The 27,820-nt window shown below is 43.6% G+C and overlaps 1 protein-coding gene across 3 annotated transcripts in view; it reads right to left on the minus strand.

The window, feature by feature from the left end:
• Positions 1–27,820, minus strand: part of BLNK (B cell linker) — an 83,842-nt gene that overhangs the window by 49,075 nt on the left and 6,947 nt on the right. For 2 of the 3 annotated variants that reach the window (XM_082406545.1, XM_082406546.1), the window contains exons 2-3: positions 10,723–10,788; positions 6,385–6,434 (exon numbers count right to left, since the gene is read on the minus strand). In XM_082406545.1, coding sequence (XP_082262671.1) covers positions 6,385–6,434; positions 10,723–10,788 — 116 coding nt within the window. Of the gene's footprint in view, positions 1–6,384; positions 6,435–10,722; positions 10,789–27,820 lie in introns of those variants that run through there. The other variant, XM_082406547.1, reaches the window with a different exon arrangement.

Below are 27,820 nucleotides of genomic sequence, written 5' to 3' on the forward strand. Positions count from 1 at the left end.
AAAACTTTTCTAGGTTCAGTGCTTAGGGGGCAAAGCCAGGATTCCAACCCAGGCCTAAAGGACCTCAAAGGCCAAGATCTTCTCACCAAGCCAGCCTCTACAATGGAAATAAAAGACCTAGAGTCTAGAGAAACAATCATGTATCAGAGTAAGGATGATCCAGGGTGGTATAAAGTTTCCTGGTGAATGTCCCAGGACCTGATCATAATGCCAGGTGCTGGGAGAGTTTGGAGAAGGGTGCACTGAGTGAGGGCTGAGAGGTTACACAAGGCTGTGTGCCGAAGGTGGGACTGAACTGGGCCTTAAAGGATAAGTGGGGTTTGGGCAGGAGAATGACGATGAAGGAGGGTGTCCTCCTTCCTCCCCCAACACAGGGGTTTTTGTATCAGTCCCAGAAGCACGGCTTAGCCAGTGGATGGAAGGAGGCATCCGTAAGGCACAGGTGCGCACAGAATGGCCGAGCTGCACTGGAGAGTCACAGGGAACTACGCCGACAGGTAAACAAAGCTCGATTTGTTGCCAGCCAAGGGGATGCTCCGGCCTCAGTGGGCACTGCAGGTTCTGGTGACAAGCTGGAGATGGGGGCGCTGACGAGCCTGGTGTCTGAGTAACCCAGGTGTGAAGAGACAGAGGCTGAACCAGACTGGGGGTCTTGGGAATGGGAAGGGATGGCTGCAAGGACAGTAAAGGACTCTGTGTTGAGAGCTTGAGGGAAAGGGTGAAGGAGAGGGTGTGAATTCAGTCTCTTGGTTGGGGGTCATCAGGAGCACCAGAGACCCTGGGCGGACCTGGTGGCCTCCCAGCCATGGGCATTGAGAGGTGCACTCCATAGCTGCGTGCAAACACACAGCCTCGCTGTGGCCCTGATTCCACTCTAGAAGCAGTGCTCTCGGCCACTGGGCCCTGGGCATTTCCCCTCTTTGTGAGCTGGTGGTGGAATGCAGGAAACCAGTGGGAAGACTTGCGGCAGGATGCAGGAAGCAAAGAAGGAAGGAGGGTAGTCTAGCTGTGCTGGTGGGACAGACACAGGGAAGGAACCGAAAGCAGAACCACAGAGGCTGCAGGGGAGGCAGTGAGCTGACAGTCCCACTGGGTACACCCGAGAGGAGAGAGATGTGACTTAGCGTGGGGAGCTGAGGCCAAAGCCAGATCCAGGCTGGCTAGGAGAGGTGATTCGCGTCTAAATACTTAACGTCTTAGAAATTCCGACTGTCTGTATGTTCATTCATCCTTCACAGGGCCCTGTTGATGGGTGTGGGTGTGCAGAAATGGGGGACACAGTCCTGGCTTAGTCATCAGCTGGCTGTATGACCTGGGGCAGCCACTGTACCTCTCTGGTCTCCAGTTATCCCTAACATGAGAAGCTTGAATTGGGTGATCCTTCAGGACTTTCTAGGTTTTAAAATACCTTTGAGTCCAAGTTTCATTCTTCTAGTCTTAGTTCCATGAGGCAGCACTGGTGTTGAATACAGCTCTCCCTATGCTCAGCTTTGCTGGTACCACCAGTTAGAGGGTAACCAGGGAGACAAAAAATCAAATGAATGCTGGCTTCACTAAGGACACCAGGAAAGGGGTAAAAGCAGGTTATATTTCACTCTTTTGTAGACACAGGGTTGTTATGCATAGTCTGTGCTTCTGTGGTGGGCATTTACCCAGCAATCCCTGTCTAAGTATCTTTCTTTGCCCTGAGGTCTCCCTGCTTTATCATTGCTCCATCTCTTCCCCGAATGTTATCAGCTGTGGGAGGAGAAGGTGGACCTCCTGGGGACATGACCACAGCCCCTGGATGTCAGGGCCCTAGGGTACAAGGAGAGAGGCCTTGTTCAAACCTCTCAGGGGCTTGCAGAGTGACCAGTGGGGCTTCTGCAGTGACCCCAGAAGACTCTGGGGGCACCACGACTGATCTCCCCTCCCCACCCTCCCTCTCCAGCTGGACCTTAGACTCAAAGATAGCGGAGGCTGCTCAACTCTGAACGTTCAAGAAGCAGGTGTCAATGTCAGAGGCTCTGGGGCTTTCAGAATAGTAAATAATAAATGCCCCAGAAAAGTGTAGCCATCCCAGCTTGGGCCACAGGGAGGAACAATGGAATGGAAGCCTGGGGTGGGTCTTCTTTTTAGTGGCTGCAGTAACCTTGGACAGGTTACGTAATGTTCCTGAAACACATTTTCCTTATTTGTGAAACCGAGATAGTCATTTCTATATAAGGTGCTAATGGGAGATTAAATGAGCTAATGTCTGTAAAGAGCTTAGCATAATGCCCAGGACAGAGTACACACCCAATGTGTTTTGGATATCTTCCCTTCCCACAACAATGCCAGCTGCGCAGCAGTAATACAGTTTGCTCAGTGGGCCGTGAGCTCCCTGCCAGCAATGTTCCCTCCTCAGAGACCAAGTAGGGTTGTGAGGTCTGAAGTGAAAACAACAGGCTGCACACTGGCCTGACCTGCATCTGTAGGAGGTCCAGGCCTCCATTCTTTGTATAATTCAAGCTTTGTCCTTACACACTCCACTAGAGGGACTGTGGTTACTCTTTTCCTGACCTCTGGGGGGCGCTGGCCCTTTCTATCCTCTGCTCTCTGAAGGTCAGCATCACCAAGGTCAACACACTCTCCAGCTTGGCTTAAAGGGTTTGGGAAGCGATTTGCTTCCGGAACTGGGAAGAGGACATAATTCCAGCATCCAGCTGAAACAGGTGGGGCTGTTTCAGAAGCCTTGGGTGGATCAAATCTGCACAGACCTCCAGGGAGCACTTGATAGGCTTCCTGGGCTCAGGAGGTCTGGTGGGCTAAGGTCTCCAAGCACTGGGGCCTCCAAGGTCCTTGAAGATGCCATGGGTTCAGGAGGAACTGTCAGGGTTGGTTTCTGAGGCCCCAGGCTTGCAGCTGTGCAGGGACCCCAAGGCTCAGGGAAAGTAGCTGGAAATGCTCCTGGGACATGAGTTGGGGGGGGCAGGGAGTGGCAAAGGGGGTACTAAATGCAGGTGATGATGATGGTTTTGCCAAAAGGACCTTTTCCAGGGATTGAGTGTAAGAGCAGAGAGATTAGGCAAGGCCGTATTGGTCTGGTGAAACAATAGGATGAATTTTAGAGATTCTGGAACTTCAACAGATTTGTCTTTCAGTTCAGGAGAATCAATAAGGACAGAGTTGGTGGTTTATAGCAGGGTTTCTCAAATGTAATATACATTCAAATCCTCTGGAGTTCTTCTTAAAATGCAAATTCTGATCCAGTAGTTCTAGGGTGGAGCAGAGATTTTGCATTTCTAACAAGCTCCCAGGTGATGCTGTTGCTGCCAGGCTAGGAATTACACTTTGAGTAGCAAAGGCTTAGAAGACCTGACTGGGCCAGGTTTCTGTGTTCCAAGCGAGATTAAGTACAAATGTACTGATATCAAGACTATTTGGGGGGTTTCAGGGAAGAGAGCAGGTGTCTGAGGTCAAGAAAGGGAACACTTCTGAGCATCAAGGAGATTGGAAGAGGCAAAGTTCTAAAGCCAGGGAAGGTTAGGAGAGACTTGCTTCATCACTGGGCCCTGGGCTCCCAGGACTTGTGTTTCTGCCAGAGTGTTGAGTATTTGCTTTGGCGGGAACCTAACAGATCTTTTGGTTCAGTCCTGCATGATCTAGATAAGGAGAAAAGAGTGAGTTGTCCAAATTTACACAGCCATTTAGCGGCTAGCCATTGAAGGACCTTGTACGCAGGCTCGGTAGTTTGCAGTTCTTCTTGTTGGTGATGTAGAGCCATGAAAATATTTAAGCAAAGGTATTTCAGAACAATTCTCTGGTGGAGGTTGAGAGGACCCCATGGAATTAGGGATTCAGGAGACTACTTAGAGGCTTTTGTTCTAGGACAAGCAAGAGATGACCAGGGTCTGAGCTGTAGCCATGTAAATAGAGAGGGGCAAAAATATTTGAGAGACACTTAAAAGAGAGAATGAATAGGATTTAGAGATCAATTTTTTTGTGTAGAGGTTGAAGGAAGAGGAGGAATCAAGGATGGTCTCCAGTGTGTGTGGGTTAGGCAAAAGGGTGAATAAATCATGAATGCTCCCTGTCTTCTGCCCTAGTAAAAAGTAGAGGAAAAGAAGGGGCCTGGGTGAGGGGATGAGCAAGGAGACAGTTGACTATGAGGAGACCATCAGGAGACATCCATCCTGAAGTCAGATAGATCAAATTGCCTCTGAGCTCCTAATGTTTGTGTCCAGCATCTCCAGTGCTGTTGGGTCATCTACAAAGTGACAAATGTTCCTGCTAATTCCCCAGGATTCAAATTGAATGTCACCGTCTCAGAGAGACCTTCCCTGACTGCTTAAGTTGTTCCCTTACCCCATACTGATTCCTTATCACTGCATCTGCCATGTTCCTTCACAGCAGTTACCATGTTTGGTAATTTGTATTTACCTGTTTGTGTTCTGATTTATTATGTGACTCCCCACTAGTCATTAGGCACTTTAAGGTTGAAGACTATATTTTGTTCCTTATTATATATCTAGCACAGTGAGTGTCAAACAGGACACTCGTGTAATATTTGTTGAGTGAATCAAAAACTGTGTGGTATGGCTGAAGCACCTGGAGATGTTTATTCTAGAGAAGAAGCCATTCGAATGACCTCACTTCTTAACTCTATCCTTGAAGTTGCACAGAACAACTCTGTTTCCCCTTTTTTTAATATTTAAAAACTTGCACTGTGTCGCCACCAAGAGAGACTTAGGAAGCCACAAGAAATGGACCGCATCTTCATCCCTCCAGGGCTGTCTCTCCCTGACTGGACCAGACAGGCTTGGGAATTCATCACAGGAGGTGTCCAAGTGGAAAGTGGGCCTTGTGTGTGGTGCATGGTTGGGGGGGGGTATCTTTAAACATTGGATTGGATGTTAGATTATATGACCTCTGGGGTCCCTTTTAAACCTGAGACTCCATGAGTCCATATTTTCCCATCAAACCTTTGGGTGCCTAACAGGTTCAGTCTGCTTTGATTTCTTTTCTTTTTTAGAACTTGGAGGGGAAAATGTATTTGTTCTCTTTAACTTTTCTTGTCTTTTTTGGCTGCACCACTAGGCTTGTGGAATATTAGTTCCCCAACCAGGGATTGAACCCCGGCCCTCCACCAGGGAATTCCCTCATTTGCTTTTGATTAAGTAGATTTTAGACAAGATTGGGTGTGTTCAGGGTGGTATGGCCATAGACAAAGTAGGTAGATTTTAAAAGTCAGGACGGGGTGATTATTCTTTAGCTCCAAATTGTAAAGGAATCCCCTAATCAACTGTCTAGGCTTGCTGACTGATTGGCAATGTGAGGTCAATAAATACTGTGTGACCTAGTGAGATCTGGAAAGTGACCAATGGGTCAGTGACCAGACTTGGTATGCTGGTCAGCATTTCTGAGTGTGATAAGATTTCATCAGTGCCCAAGGAGAACTCAACTACCTGATTTAATGCTATCTTTTTTTTTTTTTGATTTAATGCTATCTTGATCAGTGACAGAAAAAAATAAAATAAAATAGTAATCATCCTTTAAGGTTGTGATTTGGTTTTAGCTGTTGCCCTATAGAGGAAGAGTCTTCATCAATGTCTGTAGCTTTGTGGTTTTCACTGAGGGCTGTATAGATCTGTCCACATCCAGGACATCTTTATATTTAAGCCAGTAGAAAGAGATTTTAGACCTATCCTCCCAATGCGTCTGTTCTAGAAAAAGAAAGTGTGGTGGATAGTTTACTTAGCTTACTGCTGCCATAAACACTACCAATCTCAAGACTAACTCCTCTTCCCTGACAAAGTTGATCCTAGGTGGAATGGGGTTGAAGGGCTAAAACTTGGAGAGCACTGATTAACTATGTGCTATCAGTAATTTATTCCACACCCCTCCCCCCCTACCTCACTGACCCTCAAGTATCTATTTTAACAATTCTTTGTCTAGGAAGCCTTCCATTCCCCACTTCCTGCACATTCTCCACCTCAGATTAGATTAGGTACTGTTGCTATGTACTTCCATAGAACTTTGTGTTTCCCATCACGCTGAATTGTAATTGCTTTTAATATCATTTATCTTCCCTTCTAGGCTATAAATTCTGTGAATATGGAGACTACATCTATTTTATTTTCACTGTATTTCTACTAAAACCTTGTATGTGCCTGGCACATGGAAGTTGCCTAGTACATATGTGATAAATAGGTGAGTGGATGGATGGATGGATGGATGGATGGATGGATGGATTGAGGGACTACTACCTCCCCACTACAGTCAAATGCCTAATAGATTTGGTCATTCTTAAAATTAGGATGGGCTCCTTTTGTTTTCAAATGAGTAGAACAGTGTTCCCTCTTCAAGAAGTAACTGTGAACATTAGATTAGTCAAGAATCCAAGTATCTTAGAAATACTCTTACCTGAGGCATAGTCCCTTCGCGGAACACTTGGAGGTGCTTTGACTTTCAGCCTGTAAATAACAAATTAGACAACTGGTCAGTGAGTAGGACAACTGTTGTCAAGGTCCATGATATAAGCATGTTTAGAGATAATGGATAGATAACCAATAGAATAATAGCTTCTTTTGGACTCATCACATTGAAAGACTAAACGTACTGTAAACGTAGCGAAGCCATTAGTCAGCGGTTTCCCACCTCTCCCCATCTCCCCAGTGTGGCTGTGACTCGACAAAAGTGAAGTTGGGAGGTGAAAAGGCTCCGAGAGGCCAGAATACATGTAAGCGCTGAGCTCAGAGGTTCAAGGAAGGTAAATGTTGATTGGTTGGTAGGAAGGGAAGAGAAGATGAACTCTATTTTAACAAATAATTTAATAAACGCTTTAAATAATAGTAAAAAAATTAGCTATAATCAACAGTTTAGCTGTAGGTTGGACTGAAATTATTTTTGTACTATTGAAAAAATGCCAAATAAGTGAGCAGTGAGTGTCTCCAGGTTGGGGATTGTGATATTTAGATTAGAAGTTGAACTGTTTCAAGCACTCTCAAAACTGCTATCTTTATGCATATATAAAATGTTCTGAATATTCACAATGCTTCCCCACTCATTAAAAGGAGAAAACTAAAATTACATTTCAAAACTGTATCCCAGTTTTTAGGCTTTTTACAAGTTCTGACAACACTTTCTCTCTCATTATTTGAAATGTGTAAGGTTTATAGTAAATTATTATTTTTAATAATAATTACCCATTTTATTTAAGAATGATTTGCTTAGTGAAATTTAAAATATATATAAATAAACCTATATAAAACCCAGTAGCCTTCATATACTAAAATATCACATCTCTTTATATAAGCAGTGTATAAAATAACCATTACATACAAAACATATTTCATTTTGGGGGGAAAAAAGCGGTACAGAAAATCATGTTTGATTACAAAAAACAAGCCTTATAAACCAGAACTGTAATGTTGCAAAAATAACAATATTTATATTTGTCTAGAAATTCTGCTTTTTGTTTCCCCAAAGGCTCTCCTGTTTATTATTTCATTTAATTCTCAGCAAGCCAGCAGGGCGAGCTGGGAAGACATTGTCATTAGACCTATGATGAGGTCCAGAGAGAGATTGTCCAAGGTGCTGAAGGGAAGAAAAACAAAAACAAAAGTGTATCTGGTGCCAGATCTGTTCATGACACAGTAAGATTTCAAAAAACACAAACCAACTCTTACTTGTTATTGCCTTCCTTTCAAAAAAGAAAAGAAAAGGTATTTTAATACCCCCAAATGTGTGAAGGTCATCATCTCAGAATAAAGGACAGACTCAAGAGATTACCGTTGGTCACTGAACACCGACCAAGAATAAGAGGTGTGGTTTGGGCCTCACTGAGCAGCCAGCAGCTGCATGCCAACCCCCAACACTTCAAGGTCCTTATTTTCTCATTTGGCCATGAACCAGTGACAACTCTGTTATGCTCTTCTGTTAGGAAACCAGTGTGCTCAACTGTGCTTCCTCCTTTCAAGGTGGCACCTGTTGCTTGGTTACGAGTGAGAGCTTAACTTCGGGGCACTTAGACCCAAAGGGCCATTGACTTCACCCAGGGTAATGACTGTGGCAGCCATATTTTCCAAGCTGAGAAGAAAACATGGTTTGTCAAGTAAAAGTGCATTTAGGGATAATGGGCAGAATGAAGTAGAAATTATATGGAAAAATTTGAGCTCCATGGCTTCTGTTAAGTATGACTGGCCATGGAATAAAGAGACATTTTATACAAAGACTTCATATTATTGAGAGAATTGGTGTATTGTAAAATTGGCAACTGTGGGATAATTAATCTAGAATTGCTAGTAATTAAAACAATGACTGGCAGGGTTCTCTCATTTCAATGAGATTCTATATATATCAGAAATAAGAAATGAAAATAATCACACACCTCTCCCCATCATAGGACAGAACACGAAGACAAATTCTTCTCCTGTATGAGATGACTACTGCCCCACGAGCAGAAGACCATTTAAACTATTTTATGATGATCAGTTATACATATTGAAACTCGTTTACATTTTATAGCCTAAAAACACCACAAAAAGTGATTTCTTACTCTTTTTTTTTTTAATTTTATTTATTTTTTGGCTGCATTGGGTCTTTGTTGCTGCGTGCGGGCTTTCTCTAGTTGTGGTGAACGGGGGCCACTCTTCATTGTGGTGCGCAGGCTTCTCATTGTTGTGGCTTCTCTTGTTGTGAAACACAGACTCTAGGTGCACAGGCTTCAGGAATTGCAATACACGGGCTTCAGTAGTTGCAGTGCGTGGGCTCAGTAGCTGCAGCACGCAGGCTCTAGAGCACAGGCTCTGTAGTTGTGGCGCACGGGCTTAGTTGCTCCACAGCATGTGGGATCTTCCTGGACCAGGGCTCGAACCCATGTCCCCTGCATTGGCAGGCAGATTCTTAACCACTGCTCCACTAGGGAAGTCCCTGATTTCTTACCCTTAAGTTTAGCAAAGACCAAAAAAAAAAAAAGATACTCTGTTCTGAAAGCACAAGGAAATGAGCTTTTATCCACTATTGGTGGTACAAAATTTTTGGACAGCAATTTGGTAATATCAAGCAAAATTTCAAGGGCACAAATCCTTCTACCCAGAAACTAGAAATTTCAGTTCAGTAATTTAGCTTTCTGGTACATTCAAAGTCTGCAAAGGATATTTATTGAAGTATTATTTGTGACAGGTAAACTAAAAGAAATGGCCACAAAATTTTGACAGATATTATCAAATTGGCCTCCAAAATGTACGTTTAAACTCCTACTCCCACTTTAAAAAATGTCCACCAATATGTAACTGGTTAAATGAATAATACATTTATAGTAGACTATTAATTATCTGTTTAAAAGGTATATGGTGGGCTTCCCTGGTGGCACAGTGGTTGAGAATCTGCCTGCCAATGCAGGGGACACGGGTTCAAGCTCTGGTCCGGGAAGATCCCACGTGCCGCGGAGCAACTAAGCCTGTGTGCCACAACTACTGAGCCTGCTCTCTAGAGCCCACGAGTCACAGCTCCTGAGTCCGCATGCCACAACTACTGAAGCCCAGGTGCCTAGAGCCCGTGCTCCACAACAAGAGAAGCCACCGCAATGAGAAGCTCACGCACCGCAATGAAGAGTAGCCCCGCTCGCCATAACTAGAGAAAGCCTGCGCACAGCATGAAGGCCTAACGCAGCCAAAAAATAAATAAATAAGTAAACTTAAAAAAAAGGTATATCGTTATTTTTACATACTAACAAAGAAAGATGTCCGTGATTTAGCATTAATTAAAACCAACAAAGCAAGTTGGTAGAATGTGTATGTGGTATGATGCCACTCATGATGAAAATGTATGTACATACAGGTATGGACTATATCTATGTCAGTGTGTGTATGTGTGTGTGTAAACATACACATATAGATATATAAACCAAATTCACTCATGCTGTGTCCATTTCGGGGAGTGGGTTAGGGTGGGGATGGGAGAAAGTGAGAGATTTTGACTTTGTACAATTCTGAACTCTTTGATTTCCTTTTTCCTGGTGAATCTGTATTACTTTCATAAAAACAAAAACAAATAAACCTTAAACAAAATCTTAACAGAATACCATTTCCCCTTTCCTCTTGACTTAGATTTTGAGTGGCAAATGCTGGTATGTACAATGTACAATTTCTATTCTCTAAAAAACAAAAACAACAACAACAACAAAAAGAACCTTAGGGACGTGTGTGTGTGTGTGTGTCTGTGTGTCTGTGTGTCTGTGTGTCTGTGTGTGCAGGAAGGTTTGGAATTCTAACTTGCCCTCTTCAAGTGCCAATTGAAAACACCATTTTAAGGCCATAATTGAAAAAGCAGAAATCAAAATATGGAAACAGTTATAGCATCCTAAAGAAGTCAGGCTGTGTTCTTGCAACTTCTCTTTTGGATTTCTCCAAGTGTGTCCTAGTGACCCTTAGCTAAGTGGTCAAAGAAGCTGACTGTCCTGCTTCTATAAAGGTCTCTTTTGATGTTTGCCAGGCACCTTGAATGGCATAGCTCAGCTTTCCAGCAGTGAGAGAGAAAAGCAAGGTGCCTGAGTACCACCCACTCATTCACCATGTTTCCTGAATGTGGGTCTGACCACCATGACTCTAGCCATGAGTAAGAAAGTGTCACATGCTAGAGAGGTTGCGACTCATCACTCGGGTAACAGGGAAATTTTGTGTTCTTCCACTTAGTGCAGGCTGACATAAGATGTTATTTACATAAATAAGTGCTCACATAGTGCTGTGGCATCTAACTTACTTTTTGATCTTGTTCATTATTCCACCTTCATTGTTCTTGATATCATGGACCATTTTTTGAAGCTGCCTGTAAGAAATGAAATTAAACATAAAATATTAACAACTAGGTTGATTTTTTAAAAAGTCTTCTCTCCTTCCTGAGTATAAAAAAAAAAAAAAAGAGAAAACAACTTACCATAAACCCCCAAACAGCATGAATTATATTGTATTTCATTAAGTTGACCATTTTCTACTTGAGCAGAGGGAAGGTGTGACTGATTCTATAAGGAGTGTGGTCACTGGGCCATGCCCCCACCTGTTGAAGTCTGGGTCAGTCTCAGGCTGTAAGAGGAATTCTGACTCTCAGATATGTCTGCTCTGAGGAGACATGTGAGCTATCACAAGCCTCACTGTTTATCACTTATTGTCCTCGGAGCATCAACATTGCAAGGATGGAGCTACCTTGAAGGACACAGTATAGACAGAAATCAGCCTCAAGATTTTTTTTTCTTGGTTAACTTTACTAGGTAGAATCTGGAAAATTGAACAGATATCTGAAACTTCCGCAGAACAAAAAGTAATATGCACAAAATCGAAAGATAAATGACATGCTGGAAGAAATATTTGCAACACATAATAATAAGAAGAACTACATGTTTTGATTAACAAAGAAATTTTACAACTCAGTAAAAAAAAGCTTAAAAATGTGATAGGAAAATGAGCAAAAGATGTGAACGCAGAGCTAACAGGAAAAAAATGCCAGTGGCCAACAGACCAATGAAAAGTTATTTAACATCACTTATATTTAAAGAAATCTAAATGGAAACAGTGAGATATCATGTTCTGTCTATCAGATGGGCAAAACTTAATAAGCGTAATAATTCCCAGGGTTGACAAGTGTATGAGAATACAGATATTCTTGGGAATATAAATTATTACAATCAATATCTGTCAAAATGTAAAACCACCATGCTTTTTGACCTGGAAATTCCACTGCTAGGAATTTACCTTATGAACATAGTCACAAACTATACAAACATTATACATATCAGCATGTTTATTCCAGAATTATGTGTAATAACCCTAATCCTTCCTGCCTTTCCCACTAAAAACACCTGGAAACAACCTAAATGCCCATTTATCATTAAAAGGGAACTAGTTAAATACACGTTGATAAAACCATAAATGGAATACCACAGACCTTAAAAAAATACATCTATATTGCTGATATGCTATATTGCTATATTGCTGATATACTCTGATACTCGAGATATTATTAAGTTAAATGAAAATGGAGGATGAGGAGAAAGAAAAGAAAGAAGGAAAATTCAGAATATGCATATATTTTTTTGTGGGGAAAAAAAGACATACATACATGTGTGCTGGTATGGGCATAACTTTTTAGAAGGACATGCAAGAAGTTGTTAAATGGTTTTCAAAGCTAATTGTAATTAGAAAAGTTTATAGATTAAAAAAGGGGTCAGAGTATAGGACCATGTTTTGTTTTCTTCGTAATGATTTTCTAACTTAAAATATATCTAAATAAAATTTCACATGGTTCTGCCTTGAAAGAGTAACATATTTGAATTGACCTTCCAGGCAAGCCTTTCCTTTGTTCTGAGAAAGCTATTTCATTGGGCCCTTTAGTTAATGAAATGTAAACTTGTATATAGCCATTGTTCTAGAAGAAAATGGACTTTTTCCATTAAAAAATGCAGATTTTTCTCACTTTGGGAGCTAAGCCCTCTGTTAGCTAATATGAAGAGTGGTGCATAATTAGGCTTAGCATAGGTCTAGGAAACCCCATTGATTGGAATTGGAATCTGGGAGAAGTAGTCTCTTGGACTATGTATGGATTTATGACTCATATGCTGCAAAGTTTCTCAGTGTAGGGATGGAGCAGTTGAGAGGATGAGAGGACAGCTTGTCAGAGGAACTCCGTCTGGCCTGGCCTGTTTGCGTCCTCCACTAAGTGTTAATTTCAGGCTAACTCTCCCGTGCTGATGTTCTGCTGTAGTTGTTTCCTGAGGGCCACTGGGCATCAAGGAAATGGCGGAAGATTTATTGCATAAGTGATAGACATTCCTACTCTCAACAACCTTGGGAAAAGGGAGATTGTCAAACAAGAAGTGGGAACTTAGACTGGGGATTTGGCGGAGCTCTTTTCCCTTCTAGGTCTAATGACTGTGAGGACCTGGAGACCTGAAGAGCACAGACAAACCTGAGGGGTTTTCAGTGGTGGGGAGCTGGAGGGGTGGGCAGGTAGCTCTGAACCTGAGACTGGGTCTGGGCCTCTGCGTTGAGAAGAGCCATCCACAATGCCATCATTAGCCATTTTCAATGAGATAATTCTCTTTATTGTCCCTGAATCTTCAGTAGTATCCTGTCAGGATCTGCAGCCCAGCCTTGGTTGGGCTGTGGGGAAGAGAGTTTCCCATTGGCACGGAGCAGTGGAGTGCAGAGGGAGGACAGGCTGGAGAGTGGAGAAGAAAGAGAAGAGAGACTTCTTTCAGGACATCCTTAAGGCTGCATCTTGGGGAATCATTTACATAACTGGGGGACCCACTGAGGGGCCCAAGTTCAGATATGGGAAGGTCAGTGCCAGTCATAATAAGGAAATGAGGCCACATCTTATATCGCCAGTTAGGGAGGCTGGGCAGGTTGACTCCATATGTGTGAGAGCTCAGCAAAGCACCGGGCTCAGCGGCAGAGAGAAAAGGATGGATGAGAGAGAAGAGGACCAACTGGCCCATCAGAGACACACGGAGGGTCCTTCAAGCTGGACTCTTGAGTTACCTCAGAACCATACAGTATTCTAGAATTTGTTCACGTACATCCTGTGCAAACCCCTTTCTCCTTTACCAGAGGAACTATAGAGAATCTGTGAGATAGAGGAATGAGTGAAAATGAAAAATAGGAGGTCTGGGAGTAGAGAGGGAGTGAGATTGAGAGAGAGGTTGAAATGGATTGATTGGAAAGAAATTGAATAATTTCAAGTGGAGAGCAGAGGGCACCCCTGGTTATAAGCTGACTGTAACCGAGTGGAATGTCTTTAGCCTAAGTTAATGCCTAACCGGGTAAAAGGACAAAATGAGCCAGAGTGAAGGATCCTATCAGAGTTCCGTCAAGAGTGGGACACAGGCAGAGTAATAGGGAGCCAGCGGCTGATTTGCATAAGTGACTTTGCTGTAGGCGTAGACAAACAGATGTTACAAATAGTTGCAAAAAAGTTTGATGTAATTTTGTCATTTGTTCAACTTGGTAGTTGATGCTTCTTGGCATTTCCTAATTACTTTTAATTATAGATTATTAAAATAATTATAATCTATAACTATAGTAAATTGTTGAATTTTTCTCCTCCCTCTGCATCTCATTCACACAGACCCTGACGTCCACAGACTGCTCAGTTACAGCTGCCAAACTTAGGTTACCTTACAAGTCAGTGTCCCCCAAACCAAGAAAATGTGGTAATGCTCTCAGCTCATTTTATCAACTCTTCATACACTGTGTGATGCACAGCTTTTGCTGCCCTCTAGTATCTTGTGCTCCATTTTGGAGCACATTTTTTCCTCTACCACAACTTGAAGGATATGCAATAGCAAAGAAATGTGCACCTGGACTGTTTCAGGAGAGGATTCTCTTGAGCTGAACATCAGTTGTTTCACTGTGTTAAGTTGTGTTAAGTTGTGTGTGGGTGAAAATAGGTAAGGCATAAAAGAGCTGCACTTTGATTTTCCGTTTCTGAGATATCCTTCCATGTCTGGGAGAATGATAATAGGATCACAATGTTCTAATTTTTTAAAGTTGTGGAGAGACAGCCATGTGTACGTAACAAAATAAAACAAAGAACATAGCTTATCTAATACACATTTTAAAACAATATTAATATGTAATTTTTAAGCAGTATGGTATTTACGCATTTAAAAATGGTGAACAGGTAATATAAATAATTATATTTATTATTCCTTGTATAAACCAAATTGAATTTTATATTCTCTCCTTTGCCATTGTTTAAAAATTTTTTTTCAAAGTTTTGAGTTAATATCAACAAACTTAGTTATTTAACAACACACTGTAGTAGTGTGGCCCTGGCTGAGCATGGATCTCAACAAATTTAGATCCCACGAGGTCCTGAGAGAGGAAAAATCATCATTTGAAAGTTACCAGCAGTTTTTTGCCTTCAAAGAAGCAGCTTACTTTAGAATCTGACAGACCAGTTGTCCTCACACCAAACTGCACCGGAATCACCTGGAGGCCCTTTGAAACCCAGAGTTTCACTCCACCCCCGGAGTTTCTGATTGGGTACGTCTAGGTAGGGCTGGAGAATTTGCATTTCTTTTTTTTTCTTTAAAGTTATACAATTTATTTATTTATTTATTTATTTATTTATGGCTGTGTTGGGTCTTCGTTTCTGCGCGAGGGCTCTCTCTAGTTGCGGCAAGTGGGGGCCACCGTTCATCGCGGTGCGCGGGCCTTTCATTATTGCGGCCTCTCTTGTTGCGGAGCACAGGCTCCAGACGCGCAGGCTCAGTAGTTGTGGCGCACGGGCTTAGTTGCTCCACGGCATGTGGGATCTTCCCAGACCAGGGCTCGAACCCGTGTCCCCTGCACTGGCAGGCAGATTCTCAACCACTGCGCCACCAGGGAAGCCCAAGAGAATTTGCATTTCTAACAAGTTCCCAGGTGATGCTGACTCTACTGCTCAGAAGCCCACCCTCTGGGCTCAGCTGTGAAGGGTCAGGCCTTTTCCCACTGCGGGCCTTTTAGTTGTGTCAAGTAAAGCAAACACCTGCTTGAGGAAAATTAAAATCCTTGTTAACCCCCATGCAAAGTTTCAGACAGAGAAGCTGAGTGGTCAGTTTGGTAACCTGATTTGGACGTATTCTTTACCAGACTGTCACTTCTTTGTGGGACTTGATTTTTCTCTGTGTGAATTTAGACTACCTTATGCCTGTATATTTTTATTTTTCTTATCGTCACTTTCTTCTTGAGCCACAGTTTGTAAAAGCTGCAGAGTGGAGATGAAGGGGCTACAGGAAGGATGTGCCCCTGACACTGTGCAGTAATCCAGAAGCAACTGGACCTGCTCGGAGCGGAGTGCTGTGGCTGGGATTTTGCCCTTCCTCATATGGTGCTCTAACACGGAATAGCACGGACTGTGGTGGCATTGGGATGAAGACACAACCATAGCCCTATCTGTGGGGGGTGTGCTGTCCTTGCTGTCACTCGTCCTGTGAAGACTGCAGTCCAGAAACCGGCAGTGAAGAAAATGAGGATGAGGTCGGCAGGTCTTGGGCTCTGGTATCGGGATGTTTCCTGTCTTCCTGGGGCCTCCTGGTTGCTGGTCCCTGGACTACAGGTTGAGTTGGCCTCTAGTAGCATTCATTCTCATGATGCAGAGGTGAGCTGGCACTCTGGCTGGGAGCAAAGCAGGGAGGACCTGAGGAAGGGTCCAGGACACTAAGCGAAGCCTTGACTAGTAGCAAATATAAGTCATTCTTTGTGTTATACTTCCCTTCTGTTATTCCTCAAACTTCAGTGAAGTCTTATTAACTCTGTTAGGACTGTAGGGGAATAAGGGATGGGTTGGTGGAAAGAGGTGGAAGGAACCCAAGAAATCCAGATGGAACCTAGAGGATACCCTCTGCACCAGAGAATGGCTCCTAGAGACTGGTGAATGGATCTGGACACAAGCAAGAGCCAGAGTAGAGATGTGGGACGTGCAAGCAGCCCCAGGACACCCAGAATCCCAGGGGAAGGAGTTCTGTAAAAGTGGGCTAGGGCTACTATGATTTGAATGGCAAAAGATAACCATTTTTCTTTTCTTTTTTTTTTCTTTTCCTTTTTGGACTCAGGTAAGTAGTGGCTGGTTACACAGGCTGTACATTTTTTAATTTCTGATGATTTCTGATTTAAAATGTAATATGTGCTAAGTAAAAGAACCCAATCTGAAAAGACTACATACTGTATGATTCCACCTGGAATCTGGAAAAGGCAAAACCACGGAGACAGTAAAAAGATCAGAGGTTTGTTAGGAGTTCAGGAAGAGGAAAGGATTTTTAGGGAACATGGGATTTTTAGGGCGGTGCAACTATTTTGTATGAGACTGTTAATGGCAGCTGTATGCAATAGATGTTCATTGTAGATGAACTTGGGTAGATTTCCTCCAGGCCGGAAGGTACTCCAGAATTGGGTTTTATTATTATTGTTGTTGCTGTGGGTTTGTTTTTTTTTTTTTTTTTGGTAGTGGCAGGGAGGGTTGACTGAGAACACTCCCCAACCTGACATGGCTGATTGGCATGGAAGGATGGATTGGTGGGATGCAGAGCTCCACTAGGGCTGGGATTGGGGTGGGGGACACTGGGAAGGCAGCTGCACGTGGCCAGATCAGCAAAGAGTAGTCCAAAAACAGACATATTTCACTAAAAACCTTTCTAATAATTTTTATTATATACAGGACATGATTTAAAAGATGGTACCATCTGCAAGAAGTGCTTTTTTTAAAGCTTAGTAGAAAAAAAATCAGAAAACATCTTGTTTTCCTTTTAGCTTCTTAGTGCACTCACAGAGGACCATGAAAAGGCAGGTTTTAGTGTATTTTTTTCACTCTGTTTTTCTAGAAAAAGTGGAACGTAAAGCAATGTTAATCTGAGAAAATTCCTATTTAATCTGGATTTAGGAATGGAGTAAAGAGGATTTCATATTCAAGCAACTCTTCACAAACAAAGAGCAGGCAACTCCTTCTTCCTTCTTCATCCCCCACATCTTAACCTAAGCCCAGTTCTGGAGTTTCATCCTTTCAGTATGCGTGGGGCTGGTCCTTCCCCTGAAGCCAAGATCCAAGCCTACAGCTGCCCCTTTGCACCAGGAAAAAGCTGTCTCTGCCAGTGTACCTCTCCAATCCATGCTCTGAAGCTTTGTCAGGGCCTATTCAGCTAATGTTTCTAAAACCCAGCTTTCACCAGGCCACTCCCTCCTCAAGGGCCTGCAGCACCCCAATGTCTACTGAATCAAGCCTGGCTTTTTGTTACTCTTGGCCGAGAGTTACTCAGTCTCACCCTGAGTTCCCAGAACTGCAAGGGTGACTGCCTGTGAATTATCTACACCTACTTGGTTGGGTACCCTTATGACAGCTACCTGTGCTCTCCTCACAACTGGCCTGGTATCTCCAACTTATATGTTTCTTAGATCAAATTGGAGTAGAAATATCTCTAATATTGTCTTTGGTATATAGAGAGGCAAAGAAAACATCCAGTCTCTTAACTAATTCATGTTATGAACGGATTTTTAAAAATGTAACTATCATCACTAGGTCTGCTGATTATTTAGCTGACTTCCTCCTTTTACAAGAGTTTAAATGATCTCATTATTGACTCTGGATTTCTTTTTTAAGATGCTACTAATCATTTAATGGTATATTTTATTTTTGTTATTAAATTTAACAAGTAATTAAATAATCTGGTGTTCTTGGATCTTCAGGCTTGAAATTTCCAAGCTTTTTTTTTTTTTTAACTTTTTCTCTCTCTCACTGACTATTCATCTCCTCTCACCAGTTACATCAGTTCATCTTCAGACGCATCTTACCCATCTCTGTACCCTCCTATCCACTCCTTCAGCTACAGCCATTGTGACCTCATGGATGGTGGACTATGCCAGTGGTCCCTCATCTTTTGTTTTTCACTTTTTATTTTATATTGGAGTATAGTTGATTAACAAGTTGTGCTAGTTTCAGGTGTGCGTCAAAGCGACTCAGTTATACACACACATGTATCCACTCCTTTTCAAATTCTCCTCCCATTCAGGTCACCACATAACATTGAGCAGAGTTCCCTGTGCCGTACAGTAGGTCCCCGCTGGTCATCCACTTTAAAGACAGCAGTGTGTACGTGTCAATCCCAAACCCCCTAACTATCACCCCCACCCCGCTTCCCCCTCGGTAACCACAAGTTCGCTCTCCAAGTCTATGAGTCTGTTTCTGTTTTGTAAATAAGTTCATTTGTATCATTTTTCTTTAGATTCCACGTATAAGCGATATCATATGATATTTCTCTCTCTCTCTCTGTCTGACTTACTTCACTCAGTATGACAATCTTTAGGTCCATCCATGTTGCTGCAAATGGCATTATTTCATTCTTTTTTCAAAATAAGTTTATTTATTTATTTGTTTTCTATTTTTGGCTGTGTTGGGTCTTCGTTGCTACGCATGGGCTTTCTCTATTTGAGGCAAGCGGGGGCTACTCTTCATTGCGGTGCGTGGGCTTCTCATTGCAATGGCTTCTCTTGTTGCAGAGCACAGGCTCTAGAGCGCAGGCTCAGTAGTTGTGGCACGCGGGCTTAGTTGCTCTGCAGCACGTGGGATCTTCCTGGGCCAGAGATTGAACTTGTCCCCTGCATTGGCAGATGGATTCTTAACCACTGCGCCACCAGGGAAGCCCTATTTCATTCTTTTTATGGCTGAGTAATATTCCATTGTATATATATACCACATCTTCTTTATTCATTCCTCTGTGGTCCCCCATCTTGTCTCCCTAGCTTATCTCTCCCCTTCCCCATGTTCATTTTCTTAAATTGCTTTTATCATGTCATTCCACTCATGAATAGTCTTCGATGTCTCCCTGTTTCTTGCAGGATAAGGTAAAAGCTCATTAGCTTGGCATTCAAAGGCCTTCAAAATTTGGACACCAAACATTTTAGGCATAATTAACCCACTGTTATGAACCCACAATTGTTCCCATTCCATCCCACCGGCCCACGGCCCAGCTCAAGTCATCCCTTTCCCCTTACAGATCATTTCTAGGGCACAGGAAGGGAGGCCACTTAAGGAAAGAGCACTGGATTGAGAGTCCAGAGATGCAGATTCTACTCTAATCTCTGAAGCTTCCTGGCTGTGCAAATCTGAGCAATTCTTGTCACACTTAATGCTTCATTTTCTCCTGTAAAATGAGAAGGCTGGATTACACGGACATTCAAGTCTTTTGCAGCTCTAAATTATATTTCTATATATCCTGAATTCATAGCACTCAGGTAGTACTTAGCCATTTAATCTCCAGTGCTATAGCAATTTTTGAATTATGATTTGGTTCACATGACATCTTTTGTATTTTATATCTTAAACTGTTTTTTTGTCCTAAACTGAAAATAGTTTTTTTTTGTTCAGTTTATGAAAATAATACAGCTAATTTTTAAAAATTCATGTGATATAGATAGATAACAAGTGAAAACTACTCATAATTCTTTGCTGGGAACAGGGAAGATCAGAGAGCTGTAAGAATCCTAAAAAGGGAGTGACTGCTTTGAGGTTTTAAGATGAAGTGACCTGAGAGCTGGATCTTGATGGGAAAATAAAAATTCACCAGGCAAAAGAGTGAGGAACAGCAGCTAGGTAGTGGGAACAGCAACTACAAAGGCTCAGAGGAAATTGTCTGAGATGTTTGGGGTCTAGTGAGAAGCTGAGAGTGCCAGGAATTGGGGGTATGGGGGGAAGGTGCGGTCAAAGCTGAGGCTGGGTTGGGGGGATACAGGGAGTCAAGGATCTTGTTAGTCAGGCCAAGGAGATGGGGTTTATAGGCAACAGGAAGCCTTTGGAAACCTTTACTCAGAGGCGTGTCATGATTAGGGTGGAAGAATGGAGGAGGGCCTGGGCATGGTGACACTGGTGGCTCAGAGACCAGTAGGAAGGCAACTCTGCTGGGCCCTGGCCCAAGCCCACAGCAGTGGGATCCCCAAAATAGTGGAGTAACACTAGGAGTGGCCTTCAGGGCCTCAGCTGGGCAGAAGAGAGAATTGACGGCCACAAGGCCAACAGTTCTCACAGAGGACTGTGCTGGAACACAGCGCCGTGTCAGTAGACCTGGTCCTCTCTTCATTTAAAATGTCAGTATTTTGTTCATCATGGAATTTTTGCATTAATTTTGATTTTTAAAATATTACATGAAAATATTATTTCTTGATTTACTGACTTGGGGGGCCTCCCCCTTAAAGTTTAATATAATTATTTGATTTATGTAAGACATGTATTTGTCTTATTTACTCCACAAATATTCAGTGAGTGCAGACTGAGTAGGGCATGTGTGGATCCAGAGCTACCCTGAACACAAACCCTGTGTCTGGTAATGCAGGAAGAAGGTCCCTTCTGCCACCACATCACATGTCAGAAGCCTCTGACCTATATCAGACCAGAGGACAGAGAGAGACAGATGGGTGGGGGGTGGGAATTCTCTGATTCACACAAAATATCTTCCTTTTGGATAACTTCTGTCTCAAGACTGAAGTCTGGCTACCGACCGTCATTTTGAAGCAGAATGCCACTTTTTAGTGAGTATTCTGTTTTTTGCATGCAGCAGACCTTGTCCTATCACCAGCTTCCCTCCTCCGTCCTTTCCACAGCCTCTTCTAGCCCTGGCCTGGCTTCCTCATGCCCCATTTCCTCCAGGCCAGCCTTTCTGTGGCATTATTGGTGTTATATTTAGATTTGCAAATTCAGCAACCAAAGCTGCTTCCTTCTGGAGAGCGAGTCCACGGTGAAGCTGGCACAGAAGTTTTGGCAAGTCCTCTCCATCCTGTGATAACCTGAGAAGCCTCCCAAGAGTGAGGTAGCTCCCCCAGCCCCATTCACAGACGCAGATACAAGGCCCAGGAGGTCACCGGGCTGGTCTCAGACCACACAGCTCTGAAATCCCAACTCCTAGTTTTGCCTGTCATCAAGGTAGTCACAGAAGTTTGGTGGTGAGAGAGACTTTAGGAATATCCTGGGTCAGCCTCCTCTTGGAAGGGAGGACACTAAATTCCAGAGACATTTTGCCATTGCGCCAAGATCAATTATTGAGGATTCCCCCAGCTCTTTCCCTAACACCCTGCTCCTTCCCTTTCCACACATGGTCCGAGTCTCCTTCTAGAGGACCAGCTTTTCCATGGCAGGGATGTGCCTTCCAACTTCTCATACCATAGCCCAGAGCCATGGTTACAGCCCAAGCCCAGCGAGCCAGGCTAGTGGTCAGTTGGATAATCAGTGGCGACAACAGTGAACGCCAGCGCTCACTGAGCATGTGTTATGTGCCAGGTACTTCACGTGCATTAACTCATTTAACCCTCACAACCCTGTGAGGTAGGTCTTATTATTATCCCCATTTTAAAAAGTGTGATCAAAAAATAACCACATAACATTAAATTTATGATCGTAACCAATTTTAAGTGTACAGTCAGTAGTGTATTCACATACACATTGTATATTCACATTGTTGTGATTATCCTAATTTTTATAGTGAGAAAATATTTGCCCAGAGAAGTAATTTGCCCCAGGTCCTACATGTAATAAACAACAGAGCTGAGATTCAAAATCGGGCCGTCTGACTCCAGAACCCGTGCTCTCGACCACCCCTGGATGACATGTGCTGACTTGTCTCAGCTTGGGCCCCTCACCAGGGTGGATGACCAGCTTCACCACGTGCCTCTCTGGGCACCTTCCTCTCCATCCCTGGAGAAGGCATCCAATCCCTCTACCAGCCAAGTAGTTTTTTACTGGGGGCACATGTGCCCCCACTGCCCTGCCACTAGTCCCCAAGGTCAGACTTGTTGCTAGATGGTTGCATGGTCTCTTAGGGGCCTGTTTCAGTCTTTAGGGAGGGGCAGAGAAAAAAGAGGAAGGGACAGATGGCAGGAAGAGGCGGAAAGAGAGGGCAGTGCGTGCAGGCGGCAGGAAGGAATGTGGCAGGGGCTCTCTGGGTCCAGAACAGGCTCACAAGCAGAGTGGCTGAGGTCAGCTGCAAGGAGACCTGGGTAGCTATCTCCGTGTGCCCTTCTTATCACCCTAGTCAGAAAGGCCACCTAAGAGTCCTGGAGTGGGGGCATGTGTGCACCTTACACGTGAGCATCTCGCGGCCTGGGTTGTCTTACTAACCACCTATTAACCAGAGAAAGTAATTTGCAAGTTTCTGCAGACGCTCCACCATTTCCTTCTTTTTTTCACACTGAGATCTGCAAATATTTTGTGATAGTCTTTGGCAAGTCTAGACTGCTGATCTTGGTTATAAGCAGACCGAAATTGGGCTGACTTGGCATAACCAGGACCAAGGATGATCCTATTCATACCCTGATTCCTTTCCAAAAAACTCCTGTCACACTCTACCCTACCAGAGGCAGTTAGGCTTGAGCCACACCGTTCTGACACTGATGAGATGACAGGAAACTAGGTTATACTAGCCGTAAAAAGTTCTTAAAAGATTTGCCCCTTGATGTGACAGCAGAAATTGTCAGGCTCTCCCCCTCCCTGATTTTAAGGGTCTGTAGGGATGCAGCACTTTCCTTCCTCTTGCTGATGCTTGCCCTCACTCACCCACACAGCAGGGAGGGGCTGGGATAGAGGCAAGCTTCTTCCTAAAACATGTGAAAGCAGGTTGTGAAAAGCAAAAAAGTTAAGGGAGGCTCATGGGTTTGGAAGAGCCCCCAGAGGTCCTGTTATTTAATCCTGTACTGGGTTCTGATTTTTTTTTTTAAACCTATTTTTTTTATATAAATTTATTTATTTTTGGCTGCTTTGGGTCTTCGTTGCTGTGTGCGGGCTTTCTCTAGTTGCTGCGAGCTGGGCCTACTCTTCTCTGCGGTGCGTGGGTTTCTTATTGCAGTGGCTTCTTTTGTTGCGGAGCACAGGCTCTAGGCGTGTGGGTTTCAGTAGTTGTGGCACGCGGGCTCAGTAGTTGTGGCTCATGGGCTCTAGAGCGCAGGCTCAGTAGTTGTGGCGCATGGACTTAGTTGCTCTGCGGCATGTAGGATCTTCCCAGACCAGGGTTCGAACCCATGTCCCCTGCATTGGCAGGCGGATTCTTATCCACTGCACCACCAGGGAAGTCCCTGGGCTCTGATTTGCTTCTTGTTCTAACTAGGTTCTGGTAGCAGGAATTTTGTGATGTTTACAGTCTTTCCTCTAACAACATAAAAATTATTGTGTGAAACTGATGATTCTCAAATTTTTAAGACTCAAGGATAAATAAGTAACTCGAATCATTTTCAGAAAATTCTGAAAATATAATCCTATGTAATTCTAGAAAAAGAATATGTTTTAAGAATTTGAGCGTGTTCTTTAAAAAATTAGCCTTCATGTGGAAAAAAAATGAGCCATGGGTGTGTCTACATGGTACACCCACTTGTCTGGGCATTCATTTCTATAGCTAAAAGCATAGATATTTTCAGGGAGTAAAGAGAGATTTTGCAGAATGGTATTTCCGATACATTGAAAAAATTTGACTCAAGCTCATTTCTTTGGGATCTTAGTGAAAAAAAGATATTGGGGAATATCACGTGTAGGGATTGAAGTGGAAGGAAGCATTGACATTCTTAAGTGTTTACCATCCAGAAACATTTATCGATAATACATTTTTTACTTTTTTGGACGCACCGCGCAGCTTGCAAGATCTTAGTTCTCCGACCAGGGATCTAACCCGGGCACGCTGCAGTGGAAGCCCTGAGTCCCAAACACTGGACCGCCGGGGAATTCCCCAGGTAATATATTTTTTTAAAAAAAAAAACAGCTTTGACACAGTATCTAATTGGTCGAACAAAAATATGATCACGGATCCTCATAATATTTTATGGTAAATATGGAAAATAATTTCATTATCAAAAATTCATCATTCCACCATTTCAAAGTGTTCAACTCAGTGGCATTTAGTAAATTCACAGTGCTGTGCAATCACCACCACTAACTAGTTGCAAAACAGTTCATCGTCCCAAGTAGTCATTAGCAATTTTAAAGCAGATTTTTTTTTTTTTCCAATTTACTTTTGAGGCACACGAATAGCTTTTGTTTTAGTCATGTTAAGAGTTGTTTTCAGCATTCATCAGGTGAATTTGACCAGTCATCTGGGATTGGTTGGGCAACTGTGATAATCTGTATATGTGGTGATGACATGAAATCAAAAGGTTTTCAGTTGTAAAAAGTGGACTTTGACCCTGAACAGGCTGTAAAGACAATTCAAAAGGCAAAATAGTTACATAAATGTAGAGGGTCCAGTTTTCCAGTGATGTGATATTACATTTGTCATTTTCCTTTTTGAAAGTATACTTCTCATGTTTGTATTTGATTCTACTGTAGTTATTTGCACTAAAAATGACTGTTTCCTTCCTGTCCAGGATCAGGTGTGGTCATTAATATGCCAAACATGCTTAAAAGGTACTCTTCACCCTGCAGTTTTTTGCACTTTGAACCAAGTAAAGTTCTAAAGTAAACAGCAACAACGTAGTCAATGGGGGAGGGCATTTCTTTCTACCTTTGAGCTCAACTCTCTAATCCTCTGGTCCAAGCAACTGCAGTCACAGCCTCCCCGCTGGGAACTCCCTTTACTTAGGTGTGGTCTCCCTCCTCTGACCTTTCCCTCCTTCTTATCACCACTTTCCTGAACAATGTCCCCTTCTTTCAACTAACAACCATAGATTGAGCCACCTCTGGGCGGGAGACAGAAGAGCACAGCCCTCTGTCCCCAGGGTCTGAGCTGTTAGATTCCCACCTGGATGTTAGTGACGGCTAAGGGCTTAATACCTTAACCTATTACACATAGTGACGTTTAAGTTTGAACCAGGACTCTGAGACACACCTTATCCCAGGAGGATGTCTCTCTAATGACACAACTGGGGCAACAGGAGAGCCCAGGCCAGGAGGGATTTGTGGGGAGGGGACATTGACTGAACTCTTACTCTCTATTTAATATGTTTACTGTTACAACACCCCTATTATATTATATATTATTATTCCCATTTTCCAGGTGAAAAGCTGAGGCTAAAAAGGATTAAGTAACCTTCTCAAAGACCAAGAGCAAGGGAGTACAGAGCAAGTATTCAAACCTAGGTCTGCCTGATTCCAAAGATCAGCAAAAATCACCTTTCTGGGGCACTTCTTAAATTATACAACATGGTCCTGTATGCTTAGTCTCCACATAAGACCAACTCTGCTCTTTTTAATTACAACTCACTCTCAGATTACATGAACAATTGTGGGAGCATTCTTTGAAAAATATATAGTATCAGTAGGGTACCAAACATGACTGAGTCAGTGTGAAATTCAAGTTTGGACCTGGAAACATTAATAGCATGAAATACTGACAGTAATATTCTGTAGGGCCTCACTGGGGTTTCTGACTAGTAAATTAGCTTCTTTTTAGTTAAAAAAAAAAAGTCTAGGAAAAATATAGAACACAGACTAAGCTAGAATGTTTTACTGGCCAGTAAATAACACAGGAAAAAAAAAAAGGAAGGTGTGGCCTGCTGTTCCTCCCTCCTCCTAGACAAACATGGAGGTGTAGCTCTAGACTAGGCCTTTCTGCTGTGAGCTTGGATAAGTGACTTCACCTCTCTGGGCCTCTTACCTGAGGGACTAGAGAGATGGCCTCTCCATCTTACTTGCCCAGTAAACCTTTCTGACTTGGGGGCTGGGGAGGGGAAAGGAGGAGGCTTCTCCACTGATGTCTGTGTCCTGACACATTGCAGGGGGAGAGGCTCAGCCGACGGGGCTCACGGAACTTGTGGCCAGCACTGGCTACCTAATTTCTGGGGCCCAGTGTAAAATGAAAATGCAGGGCTACTAGTTCAAAATTACTGAGAATCTTAAGACCGCAACAGCAGACATTAAACCAAGCATGGGGCCCTGTGAGACTGCACAGTGCAGGCCCAGGAAACTCGGAGGCCTCTGCTGTGTATTCCCTACACCGTGGGGAGGGTTGAAGTCTGGAGGAGATCTGGGGCCCCCAGCTGGCCTGCTGGGGGGCAGAGACGCCCCTGGGATAACGAGCTCCTTTCTCAGGAAAGTGGCCAACGGGGAAGCACCGCTCAACAAGGACATGCAATACATCCCTTAAGCTGGCTTCCGTGCCTTGCTGTGCAAATGAGCATTGAAACAAGCCATGCTGGACTGAGGGACTACGGCCTGTTTGGGGTCCTAGACCATGATGCTGTAAAAGGGTTGTGAAAACACCTGAGAGGAAAATCAGCCTGCAGACATAGCTGCTGATGGATGACCTTTCAGAAGGGAGGTGAGACAGGACAGGTAGGAGAAGGCGGGTTAAACAAGGAGCAGCAACGGCTGGAGGGAGGAGTTGTTGGGAGCAGACAGTCCTCAGCTGTGGAGCGAGGTACAGGCATGGGAAGGAAGACAAGCTGCCCACTGAGGGATGTAGAACCGGGGATGGGAACACATGAGCCAGCAAGAGGCTCAGCCCACAGCAGGAGGTGTGCTTCTCTGAGGGAGGGTTTCTACCGCAGACCTGGGCACCTGTGCTCCAGCGTCAGAGCCCGGCACAAAAGCTGCTTCGCTACAGCGTGCTGGGGAGACTTGAGGTCAGTGGGACCTAGCGGACAGTCAGCTGGAGCGCGCTTCAGGGTTCACGGCTCCCTTGATCTGGAGGCAGGACTTGGATGGGGGCTGGAATTCCACCCAATCTGCAGGGGGGGCCCATTTCTGGAGCAACAGGTGTGCCATCCTCTTAACCTCTAATTGTGTGCTTGGTCTCTGGAGGCTTAAGAAGCTGAGCAGGTATGTGGAATGAGAAAACTAAAGCTGTTTCTGAGAGCTTAGACATCAACACCTAGAGAGATGCAGGGTCACCTTAAAGAAGCAGAATGGTCCCAGGTCAGTGAGATTTAAGGGGACCTGACAGATCCAAATCACAAAGCAAGAGCCACAATGTGTCTGATGGGGAGGCAGTGGCAGCCCCTGTGACCACTAGCCTACAGAATCGGAGTCTGACTGACTTTTTATCCTAACTCTAGTGGTGTCCACTCAAGTTGCCCAGTCTACTTAGAGAGGTAGAAACATACTATTCCAAGGCGACCTGATGTCTGGAAATCTCTTCCTGCTCTCATTTCTCTACCCAGATGAGAACAACTTATGCTTCAGTGGTGCATGGAGTTCCTGGAATCTAGTTTTGTTTGACGCTAAAAATTCTTTTTCCAAAAACAACTCATTGAAATATAGGCTCAAGCACTTCTGAACTTTCCCCTTGGCAACCCCTGACCCAAATCATCCCAGACAGAGGAAAATCAGTCCAGCAAGCAGAGGCCACATCAATTGCAAAGATATGTATTATAAAAACATACTGTCACTATACGCACATACAAGTGAATCTGTGCTTCTTGTT

This window comes from Balaenoptera borealis, assembly GCF_965194805.1.
Source record: "Balaenoptera borealis genome assembly, chromosome: 10".
NCBI lineage: Eukaryota > Metazoa > Chordata > Mammalia > Artiodactyla > Balaenopteridae > Balaenoptera > Balaenoptera borealis.